The sequence below is a fragment of the Micromesistius poutassou genome (genome assembly GCF_964030765.1).
Source record: "Micromesistius poutassou genome assembly, chromosome: 22".
NCBI lineage: Eukaryota > Metazoa > Chordata > Actinopteri > Gadiformes > Gadidae > Micromesistius > Micromesistius poutassou.
Window position 1 is genome coordinate 7,208,226 of NC_140292.1, and position 18,001 is coordinate 7,226,226.

At 45.4% G+C, this 18,001-nt stretch overlaps 2 protein-coding genes across 2 annotated transcripts; one reads left to right on the top strand and one right to left on the bottom strand.

The window, feature by feature from the left end:
* Positions 1-1,468: 1,468 nt before the first annotated feature.
* On the top strand, positions 1,469-8,025 carry LOC311367275 (syntaxin-2-like; the record flags this gene model as incomplete). The annotated part of the gene is made up of 10 exons (XM_084486089.1): positions 1,469-1,522; positions 1,739-1,810; positions 2,040-2,139; positions 3,284-3,358; positions 3,709-3,782; positions 4,136-4,244; positions 5,221-5,294; positions 5,807-5,944; positions 6,526-6,636; positions 7,936-8,025. 10 exons carry the CDS (start codon positions 1,469-1,471, stop codon positions 8,023-8,025), a joined length of 897 nt encoding a protein of 298 aa, XP_084342215.1.
* A 1,836-nt stretch (positions 8,026-9,861) lies between these two features.
* On the bottom strand, positions 9,862-12,974 carry pgam2 (phosphoglycerate mutase 2 (muscle)). The gene is made up of 3 exons (XM_084486661.1): positions 12,447-12,974; positions 11,672-11,852; positions 9,862-10,407 (listed from the first exon to the last, which is right to left on the bottom strand). Exons 1-3 carry the CDS (start codon positions 12,861-12,863, stop codon positions 10,238-10,240), a joined length of 768 nt encoding a protein of 255 aa, XP_084342787.1. The 5' UTR covers positions 12,864-12,974; the 3' UTR covers positions 9,862-10,237.
* Positions 12,975-18,001: the final 5,027 nt, after the last annotated feature.

Here is an 18,001-nt window from a genome sequence, read left to right on the forward strand (position 1 = left end):
TTTTTCAAACCAACCAGTGTGGAGAATCCAACTTCACATAGGTGGTTGAAAACGGCATCAACACTTGCAAAGCAGACCCAGCTAGCTCAGGATGTTCAGGTTGGACGAGAACCCAGAAGTCTGTCAAGCATTTTTCCCTGAACGCCATCCTCCATCAGTGTTCCATCTGATGCAATGTCCACAAGACTATCCACCTTCCTTGCTGATAGTTTGGAACTGACGCGCTCAATGTGAGGTTGGTCTCCAAATGGATTTCTGATCCATTCAAGGTCCACATCCAATTCTGGAAAGTATCTTCCCAATTGCGTGTGAATTTCTTGCAAATATTCCTTGAAGGCTGCAAGTGTGTTGATATCCAGAACTTCTTCAGCTTCGAGGACAAAATCGGCTAGAGTTGGGAAACAGTCAAACTCCTGGCGATCAAGACGCGCGCAGCACAGATCCATTTTTATGCGAGTGGCTTTAACTTTGTCCTGCAATGTAAAAACCGTGACCGCTTTTCCGCTTTTTTTTTATTTTTTGCAATCCTCTCGCGGACCACACTTTGAGTATCACTGCTCTATCGCAAGGCATTTCTGTTTCAGTATGACTATCAGCACTTGATGCTTAATTCTTATATATATATATATATATATATAATAGGCCTACATACTTTTTACACTTTCCTCGCTCACATTATACATCCATGCGTTCAGAGCGTGTGGTGTGTACTTGTAGTAAAAGTTAGTGAGTCTCTCTGGACCTTCAGTATGTGTAGCAACGTCGCCATCTAGTGGTACAAATAACAAATACTTCCTCTGTGACAATGTTCACTCTGCCATTGTTTGAATCGATATATTATGTGCTTCTGTTTTATGGACTCGATGTGCAATGAGAAGGCTGAGTTAAAAATGTAAAAATATATATTAGATATTCAGGAGGTGATAAAGACTTAACACAATTGTGAATAATAATAATAATAATAATAATAATAATAATAATAATAATAATAATAATAATGTGACTCGAGCTGACGCACGAGAGAGACTGGAAATCGAGGCTATAGCTGACCAATAAGTAAGAACTGTATACTAATGGCGTAAGGGGTCTTACTTATCTACTACCTTATTTACTTTACTTACTTACTTGACCCAAATCTAACCCAAGTCAAAGCAATAAGCATGGATCATAAGGAAATGCATCCAGTGAAAAAAGTTTAACATTTTGGCGCCTTGTTTTTTGTCATAGGAAACCAGTCCACAAATCCATGCACATATGACCTCTTCTATTGTTCATCATAACCGACGAGGGGTCTAGTATAGGCGTGTCCCTCCTCAGGTAGCCTATTTCACGGGGGTGCGCACCGTGCACGCGTACTTGATTATACAGCAGCCATTGTAGCGGTAGACGCCGTGAGTCTGACAAAGGGCTGATTCTGATGACGGTTGTTGTTAGTCGATATCGTCAAATAATAATATAAACATACTACATGTTGAAGACGCATGTCCGCGCGATGAGGGATCGTTTGGCAGAGTTGGCGCAGGTGAGTGTTGGGGAACACACCTGTTGTGCAGGTATAGTGCAGGTAGACAGACCGTTGCTGGACTTTGTTCGCTGCACCGTCTTCCTCATTTGTCGCCTGACACGCCTGTTTTCCGTTGGTCTAATAGTATTGTTGCTCTGCTCATCTCGGTCACTCTCGCTTTCCAAAAACGTTAAGTTTTCCCTATGTTTGGGATTTTCATTTTATTTTTTACAGGTCAGCAAAAACGTGGACAAGGGCTCCATCAAAAGAGTGAATAGTTCACACATGGACGATTTCTTCAAGAAGGTAAGTGGTGCATAGGCGTACATAATTTTACATTTTACTAGGCCTAAATGAAAACAAACCCAAATGGTTTATTTACACTCAAAACACATGGAGGTGTGTGTGTGTGTGTGTGTGTGTGTGTGTGTGTGTGTGTGTGTGTGTGTGTGTGTGTGTGTGTGTGTGTGTGTGTGTGTGTGTGTGTGTGTGTGTGTGTGTGTGTGTGTGTGTCTCTCTCTCTCACCTGGAGCAGGTGAAAGAGGTACAGTCTCGGATATTGAAGATCACTTCTCATGTGGAGGAAGTGAGGAGGAAACACAATGAGATTCTGTCTGCTCCGATCTCCGAGCAGAGTGAGTAGTGTCTCCTAGTTTGTCACTAAGGTAACTCTGTACGCTCGGATCCAGTAGTCCTGCTTGTTATAGCAGAACTTCTGGTGGGAAACCTCAAGGGGCGAAGTCACACCTTGTTCCCGATTTTGTTATGGATATATTCTAAGATATTTGAATACAAATTTCTTCAATCCAGTTCCTTCTAACATGGTGCCAAGGGACTGAGCAGTATATGACTGTGGAGGCCTACTAATAAGTGGGGCTGTGGCTCTGTCTAGCTTAGCCTAATTGTAGGTCTACACATGGTGGTTTGGGAGGGGTCAATTCACCTACAATAACAAAGGCTCTCTGTAATGTTGACAAATTACTCAAATCTTCAGTTTCTCATTCTGCACATTATTTTTTATTTTATTTTATTTTATTTTTCTGTACCTACAATAAGTTTTTGAGTGAAACCAAGATATGCAGTAAGTATGAAGAAAATAAGTGGTGGCTGAAGTTTTCCATAATAAGAATATATAGTGAAGCACATAATGGTCCACATCTCCGCGCAACCCCAGTGCGATTAGTTTTAAACCAATCCATCTACTGGTTTTAGTATCCAGCCTCAGAAATTACTGTTTCGGGGAAAGAGAAAAAAGTCTCTGGATGATGTTGAGGCGTATTAGCCATGCAGATGTATCGGTGCCACTCTGGCTTCCTCTTTGCATCATGTTCCGTGAACAGCGGGCTAATGAACACTTGACATTACATGTAGTTATTAAGTGGACACTTTCATCGAAAGCCACTTACGAGAGAGACTGAGATGCAAGCATGTCATCACAGTAGCAGAACACGTATCAAGATGCAAAGTAGGGGTTTTAATATTTCAGTATCTCACGATTACCTAAGGATCTTCTCCTTTTGCGCTGAGAAAGACAGTGTGGCAAATGGCATGAAAGCAGAGATGAGTGTGTACGATTATGCAGTTTTTCTTTTTAAAAATATCAACTGATCGAAATAGTGCAAAATGCACACATAGGCATGCATCAGACAAAAGGAAAGGAGGAAGGGAAATAAATTGATTTTTGGAAGTTGTGACCCAATTCAGACTCTTCCATCGTCCGGATGTCTACTTAATTGAACGACATTGACTTGAATCGTTTAATTTGCGTTCCCTCTTCAGGGAAGAAGCATGAACTGGAGGAGCTCAACAAGGATATCAAAAGAGACTCCACACTGGTGCAGGCAGAACTTAAAGGTAAGGTATGCTCCTGTATTCAAACTGCATGGTTTATATGAAATACAACCACATTGTACACATGTTTTTGAATTGGAAAAGTGCAATGTGAAATGGGGTTATTCACCTCTAGTGGTTAAATTGAGGAGTGGATGCTCCATGGAAGGACTTTTAGCCTAGTTTAACCTAGTTTATTCTGTGTCTGTATTTGACATTTAAAGTAGTAGTGCAAACTGTCAAACAGGAAAACTGGCAGAACTGGCAAATCATGGCTCACCCTCGTGTGTGTGTGTGTGTGTGTGTGTGTGTGTGTGTGTGTGTGTGTGTGTGTGTGTGTGTGTGTGTGTGTGTGTGTGTGCACGTGCCCACAGCGATCAAACAGGGCTTGTCTCTTGATGAGAATGGAAACAATGCCTCAGTGGATCAACGCATACAGAAAAACCAGGTCCTTCATTTGATTACATCATTGCACTGTGTCATTTAGTAAAAAAAAGTTTACAATATACATTCGTACACATTCACATTCATCAGTGTTCAGGTTTGATAATGGCGTAAAGTGGCAGTAAGTGTTAATCTTTATTCTATGGTATTGTAAGTAAACACGATATAAAGCGATAGTAATAAAACATGCTTGTCTTTTTTTTTCCTTGTCACTCACTAAATCTGAAATCTGAAATCTATGACACATTTGCTACTTATAGTTGCATAAAGGGCTTGATTCATCTTGTTATTCATCTCATTAAACTACTCTTCTAGGAAATCCAGAGATATTTTAAACCTATTGAATATTGTCTGTAGCACTCGGATCTGACCCGGCAGTTTGTGGAGGCCATGACGGCGTACAGCAAGATACAGGTTGCCTTCAGGGACGAGTCCAAGGCCCGCATCCTCAGACAGCTGGAGATCAGTGAGTTAAAACACACACTCTCTATGACACACACAAACACTCTATGACACACTATGACAGAGTGTGCAATGACCATCTGCTGTGTCCCGTGTTGACACATCTGAATCCTTTCATGCCCCTAGCGGGAGTAGTATTTGCTCTGAGGGCTGGGGGGTGTGTCCCCAGTCTTTACCTCCAAAGGTAACATGAGCTGTTGTAACAAGACACCTGTGCTTGTGTGTTGCTACGGCAGCGGTTCCCCGGATACACAGGGAATAACCGCCACCGCACTGCTGCACAGTGTTGTTAAAGGGGCCATGTCGTAGGTCTGTGCTATAGGCCTCTTCTAGATGCAACGTTAGTTAATTAGTCAAATAAAACGCATGCAAAATAAATGCATTTTACTCATGGTATCATGTTTTTGTTTGTCGATGCATCTGCAAACCATTGAAGGCAGAAGCACCAACACACATGATATGATACTGAATAAACAATAGTAAGGTGTAGAGATTCGGTGTGACTGAAGTACTGCGCAGTAGAGATTAAGCTTACACCACTTTTCTTCACCTTCATCGCTTGTCTGAATGGCAAGCGTTGCATGCATTAGTTATTAATGCATTAGTTACTAATGATGAGGGGTCCTCTCTTACTCTCCTAAAAAACACCCCTCTTACACTTATTTTATGTTGTAGGTCCTGGCACCTTATAGTACCTAGCATTGTGTAGCATCTTATTCTAGCTATCTTTGTTGCATACAGGGAATGGGTTAACCTGTGCTTAACCCTTGTTCTATGAACATCCTTACTGTACCGACAGGACAGACACTTATTGTATGTCACATTGGATAAAAGCGTCTGCCAAATGCCCTCAATGTAAAATGTAAATGAGTTGCTTACACTGGGCTATTCATGAACCAAATGTTTACAACACACACTGTTGACGTTGATGTTAACCACTTTGTACTGTGAAGAGACTTAACCTTCTGTTTCTTGTTCAGCTGGAAAGGTGACTTCAAATGAAGAGTTGGAGACCATCTTGCAGTCTGACAATCCCTCGATCTTCACATTTGATGTGGGTAAAGATATGTACTGCATGTTTTTGTTGTTGTAAATTGGACTGATCAAAGACAAAAGCAGTGAGAACAGAGAGAGTCTGTATTTTTTTTCCGGCAATGTAGTTACAGAAAATCTTGGAATCCTTGGAAATATAAATGGAATATAAATGTTATCGATGAACTGTTAAAACAATAAGTTTACTGCTAGCCCCAAAGAAGTCATGGTCATATGTACTCGGAATATATGACCACTTTGATAATACATTCAATTCAACAATTCAATATTATCAGGCCATTTTAGTGAACTCATTACATTGCATCATTACAGTGCTAGCTAGTTAAAGGCTCAAGAGCCATTCTGACCCTTATTGTCCAACATGCTTGCCTTTTTTTGTTGCGTGTGTGCATGGATGACTGTAGTGGATTGGTTCCTGGTGATGGCTGATACTTACTGACTAGTCAATTGCTTTCATAAATGCTTTCCATTACAAATCAACACATTTGCGACTCCAATAATCTTTCCTCGCAGGTGGCCCAGGACTCCCAAATGACGCGCCACGCCCTGAGCGAGATCGAGTCGCGGCACCACGACATCATGGATCTGGAGTCGAGCATCAGAGAGCTGAACGAGATGTTCACCGACATCGCTATGCTGGTAGACACCCAGGTACCATGTGTAGAAATAACATTCAAATAACGGCATTTAATAATGATAAAGCGGTGACTTTATCATGCAGGCATTGCAGCTACAAGGGGAGTGGTTTGAATGATGGTGCACTTTGACCCCAACATGTGCTCATCCACCACCACACCGCCCTGATTCAATGGGAGGCCTAGTTCTTCTGGGTCTGACCTTGCAGGAACTGTGGCTCATGGTGACGAAGGACTCATATGATTGGCTTCTAGTTTCTGGCTCAGACATTTGCAGTCCTACTTCTGTTGTTGATTTGGCCTGAGGCTTGTCTATTAAAAGTGGGTAGGACGAGGCAGTGGGCCAGGAATCCAACTCTTGCCAAGCTTATTGACACATAGTGGGTGGATGGAGACAAGAACTAGCTTGGCTTAATTAGTGAGCACATTAATTAGTGTAACTGTTAACAGCTGGTATAATAAATCAAAGTGAGAATGTTTGGTAGTGCTGCTTAAAATATATTTGCAGCCAATTGTTTGATTTGGCGAAAGTTTTGGCAAAACATTTAAGGTTTGGACGTGTAAGTATACAAACGTGAACCCTGTCGCCTTCTCCAGGGTAATCTGACGAATAACATAGAGAAGAACGTGAGCAGCGCTGCAGAGTACATCTTCGTTGCCAAAGGAGAGACCAAGAAGGCAGTGCTGTACAAGAAGAAGGCGTGCAGGGTAATAGCCTGAGGCCTTGAGACCTGACCTCTGTGGGTGCCGTCAGTAAAGCCCCTTTATGGGGGACTCCCATACGAATAGTTTGACACCCTGGTCAAACTATTTCAGAGGAAATGTATGACAGCACTGGAATTTCATTATTATTGCTGTGACAAAGCTTTTTTTTATACAGTATATATCATTTATTTTTCTTTGCTGTATCCAGGGTTTGCTATGCTATGATGCTTAATGCTATTTTACAGTTTTTTTTGTTGTTGCTCTAACTAATGTGAAAAAAGTGTTAAATAAAACAATTATGTATTGATTTAGAATGTTTGCTTCCTGCTTGTACATCCAGCATTTGTCTTCTGTCTGCTGATGGAATGAGAATAGTTAACATAGTAGTATTTACCATCAGTCTATAATGTTTCATGTTGAGTACTGTGGCTTTGGAAAGTTATTTTTGGGCATGAATAAGGATGGATGACTTTTGGGATATGATTGGTGATATATGGAGCGATTGGTGGATGTCCCAATGATGTTGTAAATGGTTTGTATGGTTAGTGAGTTTGACCTTCCAAAGCGACCTGGCAAATTTGGGAAGTCCAAATAAGGAGAAATCGATAATTTACTCAATTGTGTAAATTGCAGGGTTATGGTTCAATATATATCGTGATTATGAACAGTGGTCGCAAGTTTTAAGGTCACTGACAGCAACCTAAGATAATAGCTGATTAACATCAACAGTGGAGAAAGGTAAAATAAATGGGTTAACCTACTCTTTTGGTTTTAGAAATTTTTTCAAGAATGTAGAGAATAAAGTAGTCTTTATTTTATCCAAGGAAGCTAGAAAAAGGTAATGCATGTTTAGCCATATCTAATACAATGTAATTGGACAGATATGCATTTCAAAGTGAAATTCTGTCTAAACATTTGACAAAACATACTTTGCTCAAATGTTTTAATACTTTAACTAGTGTGTGTGTAGTGAATTTCCAAATTAATAAATAACTAATTCATTGTATCCGATATGGATTACATTTTTGAGAACTCGATTCTCTACCAAACCTTTTTGTGGCCTAGGAAATGAGAAATCACAAACTGTCTATTTTGGACTGTCCCATTTCTTTACATTGATAGCATATTGGTTGCTTTTGTCCTAAGCATATTACAGCTGTGAGTGTATACATTCATTGCATGGGTGGAAAACTCCCCCCATAGCTCTAAAGCTCCTTCTCTGTTCTCTACCTTTTGAGCTAGACATTACTTTTTCGATGAACTCCAATCCTAACCGTTAATAATGTGTGTTTATTTTGGCAGAAGTATGTCATTATTGCTGCAGTTGTTGCAACATTGCTGGCGCTGATCGCGCTAATTGTCGGTTTAGCTGTGGGACTTCCCAAGACCTAACCTCCCTCCTTCCAACCCAGACATGGGTAAGTAAATGTCACTTAATATATTGTCCATGAACTAAACCAAAAGCCAAAATGTCCACCTTTAAGATGCTGTAAGTTTATTTTGTGAAATGCCATAACTAGCTGGGAGTGTCTGTTCTGGTCGACTGCATACTTGGCTCTGTATGAGGCCATTTCGATTTTAGGCCGCTCATTTCTGAACAATCTGGGTAACTCATCCCTGATTGGTTGAGGGAATCCATCTCGCCTGTCAATCACAGTTGTGTGAATGCAACACTTCTCAATGGTGGAGAAAGTAGGGAGGGATGGAGCAGAGAGGCGTTCATTATTACTGATTTATTTCATGATTCGTTTTCAAAATAATTCCTGACTGCTGTTGTCTGGTCTTCTTATGTACTGCAGCTTTAAGTCCGTATCTAACACAAACCTTCCACTCCAATTGATTTGTGCAGATGGACACTCAAATGAAGGACAAGGTGCACAAGCGTTGTACACCAGAAGATGGCACTGCAGTTGTGGCTTATGATTAGACATTCTGAAAAAGTGTTAAATGTGTCAAAGAGTTAAAATGGCTGAGTAAAATGTCTTACATTAATGTATTCCTTTAATATTGCCTATTTTATGTAATCACTATTATTTTATTTTAATCAACTATTTATTTGTATTTATTACATTTATTTTTAGGTAGAGACCTTTGTGACCAAATATTTGTAATGTCATTGTTATTCTATTGATGTCCCGTGCCTTGTGTTTTATAAAGGAATGTACTTTTTGTATTGTAGCGTTTCATAAAATCATTAGCTGTGGACCTTAAGGTCTAAAATAAAAAAGCCTATGTGGGGTAAAGAAAACCCATCCTGTGAATGCGCTGAGCAGGTGGACCAAAGTGCCTGTGGGCCAATAAAGGGATCAGGTTATCTAACCACCCTCTCGTCACTGTGTCTGCTGTTCCCAGAAGGCCAATTGTTCTGTTTGCGAAGCCCCAGTTAATATCAATGGATTAGCCTGCTTTGGGTGGCGTTTTATGACACATTTACAACTTAGACAAGGGCAAAGGGAGGATAAAACGACCCGCTGTTATGTCTGCTGCTATGGCTGCATGAATCAGCATCGATTTTAAGTGTGATGCCCTGTTCTCTCTCTTTCTACCTGTCTATCTCTCTCTTACACACACACACACATGCATACACGCGCAAACACTCACACACCTTGATGGGTGCCAACACACACCCACACACACACAAACACGCACACACACATACCTTAGTTGGTGCCCACAAACCCATCTTAGTGGGTGGCGCCCATGCACAGACACAAAAGCACAAACACACGCAAAAAACACCTTAGTTGGTGCCCACATGCACGCACACACGCACATACATTTGCACACATGAGCAGGTGGCCACACAATCACACATACACACACACACACACACACACACACAAACACAAACAATGCATTTGCCCCCCCACGCCAGCGCCCTGAGGTCTCTGTCCTGTCTGTAATGGAGGAAAGTTAGAGAGTCATTCTGCTTCTCCCGCAACACTGGACCACAGCCAGGAAGAACCCATTGACTTATTTCTCTCTCTGTCTCCCTCTACCTCTCTCGCCCACTCTCTACCCCTCCCTCCCTCCCTCTACCACTCTCTCTCTCCTCTAGATAACATTACACAGCACTCTACACTGTGCTGAAACTCCTGAATTACAAATGAGAGGAACAGAGGACAGAGAAAAATGGATAATTATAAGAATAACAATATAATCAAAGACCAGGGGAATACATAACTACGTATAAAAGATATTAACAAAAGGAAATTCCAGGACGACAAACACAAAAAAAGTTCACTTTATTCGATTTGACAAATGTGGCATTTTCTGTGTGTCTGGGCTGCATTCCAAATCGATTGGTGTCGTGGAGTTTTTTTTTGTCGTGAAACACAGCTGGACCAAGGACAGGTCGAGGTCACTCTCCCTGTCCTCAGTGTGGCCAACCAGAAGGCCCTGTAATAGCTTTAAACACAACCCCACCTGCAGAGCTGCGTTCATGTCTCCAGATGGGAACGGCAGTGTCCACAGCAGCCGATAAAAAGGCAGATGAGACGAAGAGATTCGAAAAACGACACAATGAAGTGAAGGTGCTTTTTGGAATAAAAAATGGTTGCTTGGTGTTCCTCCATGTTGGTCAGACGGCGTGTTCTTCTTGCAGTTACTTCTTGGCTTTGCCCTGGGCGGCGACCGCCTCCATGGCCTTCTTCACCGTCTCCTCGTCGCCCAGGAAGGCCATGGGCTTGACGGGCTTGAGGTCGGCATCCAGCTCGTACACGATGGGGATCCCCGTGGGCAGGTTCAGCTCCATGATGGCGGCGTCGGACATCCCTGGGGAGACGGAATAACGCCCATGGGTCAGTGGAGTCAGTGGGCGCTCCGGTTAACCGGGAGGCATGCAGTGGTTTTATTTTGGATGGCCGAGGCCGAACGAGTTCTTTGCAGACAAGCTTGTTTTCGTGATGAGGGTTTGGTTTGGTTACTGAGCGTTCCATTGGTTAAGACAAGCGGGGTCTCCATGGAGACGGGAAATCTGAAATCATAATTCACCGCTTCCAAATGATTGGTAACTTAAAGATGCTGTAGTTGAGATTCAAAACATATTTTGAAAGCATTTTAATGCCAAAATACCAAAGCCATTTGTCAGCTATAAGTGAGTGAAATGCTCTGTGAGAATGTGTTTCGCAGAATTGATGGCAGGAGTAAAAGAAATAGTGCAGTTGTAAAGTCCCTGTGAAAAATGTTGCTGTCATGCAGGGCAATATCCAAAAAAACACCATTATATTCGAGTCGCATTTAAAAAGAGTTTCTTAGCTAGTGTCCCAGGACCATGCAGCAAACTTTCTGATATATAGCCTCACTGCATTGTGGTTTAGACTGGCTTGGAGACCTGAATATGGGATGTTGGAATACATTTATCTCACACTGTCCCCTCTGCTCGGCTGCTCTGTTCTCCCGAGTCAGTAGATCAAAGCTACATCTAAATTGCTTTGTTAAATCTAAGTTAGAATCAAAATAATTGTCTTTTATTTCTAATTTCTTCATTTCCACTCCCTGATCCATGCAACACTGCTGCTAGAAAATTGCCGACCTTCACCGGAGAAAGGTCACGCTTGTAACGCTAAACCAGGCGGCTGGCCTTTACCAGTGTCCGAGCTCTGGGGGAGTGAGAGAGGAGGCACCGGGGTATTTTTAGACCCTGTAATCTGGGAATGTGTACCGTGTGCCTGTGTGTATGGGTGCATGTCCATGTGTTTGGTGTATAGGATGTCATTGAAATACTATGTTTATCCACATACACCGGAATAAATTAAATGTCAACCACTTTTTTTTCCAATCGGAGCTAGAGTGCCGGAGAGGTCAAAGGTCACTTATAAGGTCGGAGTTCAGTTAATACGTGACACCTGAACATTACCATTTGCAGACGCACCTACAACCCTCACCGTTAGAGACACAGCTCATATCCCACTACACTCCCCCTAACTGCTCGACGATGGCACAGAGAATCCACGACAGACACAACTAATATTCCAGAATATCCCTGTGCCATCCGAGTGTGAAAAACGTTTACTTCCACCGCTTCGTCCCAACTCACCCTCTAAGTGCTTGACGATGCCACGGAGACTGTTGCCATGGGCAGCGATGATCACGTTCTTGCCGGCCTTGATCTCGGGAGCGATGACGTCGTTCCAGTAGGGCAGGGCCCGGGCGATGGTGTCCTTCAGGGACTCACAGGTGGGCAGCTCGCCGGGCTTCAGCCCCTTGTAGCGCCTGGACTGGGGGTCGGCACGGAGCACACACATCACCGCGTCACACGGTGGAACGCTTAGCGGGAGAGAGTGTCAACCGCACTTAGCAGGTGACAGTGTCCACTCGGATGAACAGAAAAATATGCTTTTTATGCAATTCTTTAATTGAGTCTTTTCGGTATTTACATCTCTGTCCACATTGCACATTCGAAAACTTTTGCTGTGTTGACATATCTTTCTTTTCTTGTCTTTTGAAAGCATCTTCATCAATTAAAATATTTGAGACTTGAACTTATGTGTACTTATATGAAACTATGTACTATTTCTTCTATCTTTGTTATTACATGTACATTAGTACATTAGTTATACAACTGCGCTTCCTTTTGCAGTGCATCCATTTCGGGCAAGCTTCACGTCGTTTCCCAGCCAGCGAACCGTATAAACAGCATACCCATCCAGTATGAACATCCAGCATATACATCCGGTATATCCAGCATAAACATCCAGCATAAACAGTACACACATCCAGCATTCAGTATCAACATAAAGTACACAGTACACACATCCAGTACACGTGCAAAAAAACAAAGCCCCTCCTCCTCCTCCCTACACCCCCCTCACCCCGCTGATGATCTTGCTGTAGGCGTGCTCGGCGTCCATGGGGGGCGGGGGCGTGTCAAAGGACCTGCGCCACACCTTCACCTGCTCCTCGCCGTGCTTCTCGGCCGTCTCGGCCTTGTTCAGCCCCGTCAGCCCGCCGTAGTGGCGCTCGTTCAGCCGCCAGGTGCGGTGCACGGGCAGCCACATCTGGTCCGTGCCCTCCATGATGGTCCACAGGGTCTTGACGGCGCGCTTCAGCACCGACGTGTAGCACACGTCGAACTTCATGCCGGCGTCGCGCACGGCCAGGGCGCCGCGCCGCGCCTCCTCCACGCCCTTCTCGCTGAGGTCGGCGTCGAACCAGCCGCAGAAGCGGTTCTCCTGGTTCCACTGGCTCTCGCCGTGACGCACGATCACGAGGCGGTGGACGGCGGCCATTGTTGCGGGGGGTTGTTGGTTGGTTTTTTAGAAAGGGACGAAGGCAGGGATTGACCTTTCGACGGAAGCACAGACGACCCTCGGTGCTCGGACTCTGTACCCACAGTAGAGTTCCACCCCGCTGACACGCCGCCGGCTCTTTTTATAGCCGGCTGGGACGTGGGCCGGGGCCTTGCGTGGCCTTCCACCTGTCACAAGCCTCCCCTGGCTCTGAGTGACACGCAGGCACGGCCAATGAGAACAGGTTCCTCTCTGGAGCATGGATGCTAAGGCCAGAGGTCAGACATGGAAACTAAAATAGCAACTTGACTTTTAAACGGAGGGCTGCTGGATAGAAGAGTACAGATATGAAGCTGCTGATGCATTGTATACATATTCATCATATGGGGATGAATTAGTTTGTCATATCATACTGTACAACATCCCAACTACAGCAACCATTTAGTGTGTGTGTGTGTGTGTGTGTGTGTCTGTGTGTGTGTGTGTGTGTGTGTGTGTGTGTGTGTGTGTGTGTGTGTTTGTTTGTGTGTGTGTGTGTGTGTGTGTGTGTGTGTGTGTGCATATGTGTGTGTGTGTGTGTGTGTGTGTGTGTGTGTGTGTGAGAGTGTGTTTGTGTGTACATGTAAATATGGAGTGGGCGTGTGTGTGTTGGTGGGGGCTGACTTGAGTGTGTGTACGTGTGGCAGAGAGAGGGGGGGGGGTGGTGGTAGCTAAAGGTTGGGTGCCAAAATGATGTAACAAAAAGGAGAAGTACAGTTCTTGTTTACAGTAAATGGTAAAATAAAGTACTGAGTACGGAAGCTATCAACAATGAACATTAGACTTGTTCCTGTATTCCTGTACTACTTCTACTAAATAGTACAACAACAAATTATGCGGCTACTATCTGTACTACTGCTAATGCTACTCCTGCTCACTACTACATCTAACTACCTCTACCGATTTTTAAATCTGACCGCAGATGAGCTTAAATCTTGCTTCATATTTATTTAAACCAATCACGTTACTGGCCTGTGGATCTCTAAGTGAGTAATGATATTTAACAGAGAACACTTTGCCAGTTCAAAAGTGTCCGTAAAGGTTTCATATCAATACCGTCTAGACTGGCCACTGTGGGAATACACTTATTTAAATCCCCTTCTGAAAGCTTTGTCTACTTGCGAGAATCAGTGTGTCTTCTGTAAAATTTCACTGTATAGAACATCACCCCAAACCAGAAACTCTTTACCTCTGCACACTCCATACTTTATCCTGTCCCCGCCTATAAAAAAAAGGAGCCTGCGACTTTCTCAACAGCACCTGCACGGACATATTCTGGAAGTTGGGAGGCAACATTTCAACTCTCTTACATTCTTATTTTAGAACTTTTTACAGCTTCAAAATATTTGCTTAGCCCAGAAAGCTGACCCAGATCGCTATTGTGATAGTGAGAATCAGGTGTGTGTATGTGTAAGCACAACATCGAGATGACAGCTCAACAGTTACCACTAAAGATTTCTGCCGCTGGATGAATGTTATGATATGGGACGGTAACTTGGGCTGTTATAATACGGTCCCTAACCTGGGCAGTTATGATACGGTCCCTAACTTGGGCTGTTATAATACAGTTCCTAACCTGGGCAGTTATGATACGGTCCCTAACCCGGGCTAGTATGATACAGTCCCTAACCTGGGCAGTTATGATACAGTCCCTAACCCGGGCTGTTATAATACAGTCCCTAACCCGGGCTGTTATGATGTGGCCCCTATCCTGGGCTGTTATGATACGGGAGTCGGGACGGTCCCTAACATGGGCTGCTCCTGCGTCAACACACACTTCTTTGCCTCCCAAGTCCCCATACACACACACACACACACACACACACACACACACACACACACACACACGCACACGCACACACACACACTCTACCCCCCCCACCGCTCCCCACCCAAACACACACCTGCCCACACCTCCCCACATTCAGAAACATAAACACACACACACACACACACACACACACACACACACACACACACACACATAAATAAACACAAACACACACACCTCCCCACGCACACACACACACACACACACACACACACACACACACACACACACACACACCACCCCATCCCACACACACAAATACACCTGCCCACACCTCTCCAACACACACAATATGCATTATAAGCTTATGTGTATGACAAAATTGCTGCAAAAACCCTGGAGAGGGTCAGATTTCTATACTGTAGCATACATTAGAACCACTGCAATATTGGCTATGAGCAAGACAACAAACAAGCTTATGTCTATATTCAGAGTGTGCGTGTGTGTGTCTGTGTGTGTGTGTGTGTGTGTGTGTGTGCGAGTGTGTGTGTGTGTGTGTGTGTGTGTGTGTGTGTGTGTGTGTGTGTGTGTGTGTGTGTGTGTGTGTGCGCGTGTAGTGTAGTTCTCTTCACCACCAGCAGGGGGACTGCTGTGTCATTGTATTGGTTTACAGACACAATGACGATATGTAATATGAACATACCTGGTTGAGTCGTTACTTGAAATCATTAGATTAAGTTTGTTACTTGAATGTTATTACAATATATAAATTTATTTATCACTTCTTTACTTAATCACTTTGTCACTTCTTCTTCAGCTGTGATTTGTGGTATGCAATATATACAAGATGTTACAAATATTGGGTAGAATATGTTCCATTCCCCCTTAAGTAAACCTAATAGGCTTGTAGAACTTGGAAATATTTAAAATGATACATTATACTTATGTTGTGTAGTAAGTGGGTGAGCATTTCACATTTATTTAACATAAGTTTTAAAGAAAGTAAATCGGCCATCTGCATATTAAATAATGAATATTCAAATTGTACTGTCACAAAGTTCATGCTTTAAGCCGACCCATGTGAATCATGCTGTTACTGAACTAAGGTTTAGTCCTGTCCTTTCCAAATGGTCCAAAAATCTCTCTCTCTATGTCTCTCCCTCTTTTCTCTCTGTAGCCCTCATTACATCACACATCTTTCATCCTATCTCCTATTTTTAACCCCCTCGCCCTCCCTCTCCCTCTCTCTCTCTCTCTCTCTCTCTCTCTCTCTCTCTCTCTCTCTCTCTCTCTCTCTCTCTCTCTCTCTCCCTCTCCCTCCCTCCCTCTGTCTCTCTCTCAATAGGTGTAAACCTATTGATCCTGCGTTGTCAGAGCTTTAGGGAGGGGGGTAAACCACTTGCGTCAGAGGAACCCGGGCTGCAATAAAAGCCTGAAACCGATGCAGCAGCGACATCAGTCCGGGCTTCAACCTGAGCACACACACACACACACTCAGGCAGAAGAAGAGGAGAGTCGTCCTCGTTCCTCCGGGCAAGTCATGACCTCCGCCATGGGATACGACCCCTACCACCACCACCCCACCTCCTCCTCCGCCGCCTCCTCCTCCTCCTCGTACCGCCGCTGGTACGCGGAGGTCACGGCCCCCGCCCCCCAGCTGACGGCCAAGAGGGGCCGCGCTCCCCTCTCCGTCTACTCCTCCCACGCCTCCCCTCTCTCCTCCGCCACCCGGCTGCGCTACTCCTCCTCCCCCGGCGGCCGGGTCTTCCGGCCCTCCTCCCCCTCCCCCTGCCCCTCCCCCTCCTCCATCTCCTCCTCCGCCGTGGAGCGGGAGCTGAGCCAGGCGGCGGCGGTGGGCTCCGAGTTCCGGGCGGTGCGCACCCGGGAGCGGGCGCAGCTGCAGGACCTCAACGACCGCTTCGCCGGCTTCGTGGAGCGCGTGCACGACCTGGAGCAGCAGAACCGCGGCCTGGAGGCCGACCTGGAGCGGCTGAGGCGGCGCCACGCCCAGCCCGCCCGCCTGGGGGCCCTCTACGAGCAGGAGGCCCGCGCCCTGAGGGCCGCCGTGGACCGGGCGCAGGCCGAGCGGCAGGACGCCCTGGGCCGCCGCGAGCACCTGGAGCAGGCGCTCGGCGCGCTGCAGGCCCGCCACCAGGAGGAGGCGCTGGCCCGCGAGGGGACGGAGGCCCAGCTGCTGGAGGTCCGCGGGGCCGCGGACCAGGCGTCTCTGGCCCGGGCCGAGGCGGAGAAGCGGGTGGAGGCGCTGCTGGACGAGCTGGCCTTCCTCGGGAAGATCCACGAGGGGGAGGTGGCCGAGCTGCAGGCCCGGGTCCAGCAGGGGGCCCGCACGGCGCTGGAGCACGAGGCCTCCGCCACCACCGCCCTGGACCTGTCCGGGGCGCTGAGGGACATCCGGGCCCAGTACGAGGGGCTGGCGGCCAAGAACGTGCGCTCGGCCGAGGACTGGTTCCAGGGCAAGGTGGGCTGGCTGAGCGAGAGCGTGGCCCAGCACAGCCACGCCGTGCGGAGCTCCAAGGGCGAGGCCGGCGAGATCCGGAGCCAGCTCCAAGCCCACATGCTGGAGATCGACGCCTGCAGGGGCATCAACAGCTCCCTGGAGAAGCAGCTGAGCGACGCCGAGGAGAACCAGGCCACCGAGATCGGCGCCATGCAGGTCAGGGGTGGTATTGCAGGCGTTGCGTTTTTATTTATATGTTTTAGAACCTTTTTGTAGAGGAATATATGATGCTGCATGACCATGACATTATCATCACCCATTTAACTTTAACATTATAACCACAAAGATATGATCCTATCCTAGCTAGCTACTACTTACAAGGTAGTAGATACTTAGGCGTTCCATCTCAACATCAAGCCACTGTGTAACCCTCTCTCCCTTCTCCAGCAGTCTACTTTGAAGTCTTCTTCGAAAAATATTACTTAGCATCATGTAGCATCTTATCATAGCTATCTTGACTGTTCCGACAGTGATATATTGTTGTTCCTCCTTCTTCTGACAAATATACTTATCGTAAGTCGCTTTGGATAAAGTGTCTACTAAATCCCTTAAATGTAAATGCACATGCTAAACCCATATCATCGTCCTTATTATCCCTCCACATTGTGATTTATTGTAATACTACCTCATGGTAATAGAACTCTGTGCCGGGTCATGTCTTTGTAGGACGTGATCCAGGAGCAGGAGAGGGAAATAGGAGCTACCAAGCAGGAGATGGCCCGCTACCTGAGGGAGTACCAGGACCTGCTCAACGTCAAGATGGCACTGGACATTGAGATCGCCGCTTACAGGTCCAAACAACAACCACAG

Excerpts from the sequence above, each read along its gene's own strand:
- pgam2 (XM_084486661.1), bottom strand. The coding sequence starts at position 12,863 with ATGGCCGCCGTCCACCGCCTCGTGATCGTGCGTCACGGCGAGAGCCAG. Across the intron at positions 11,853-12,446 it reads ACAGCAAGATCATCAGCGGG|TCCAGGCGCTACAAGGGGCT; the intron begins GTGAGGGGGGTG and ends GCCGACCCCCAG. Across the intron at positions 10,408-11,671 it reads CATCGTCAAGCACTTAGAGG|GGATGTCCGACGCCGCCATC; the intron begins GTGAGTTGGGAC and ends CCGTCTCCCCAG.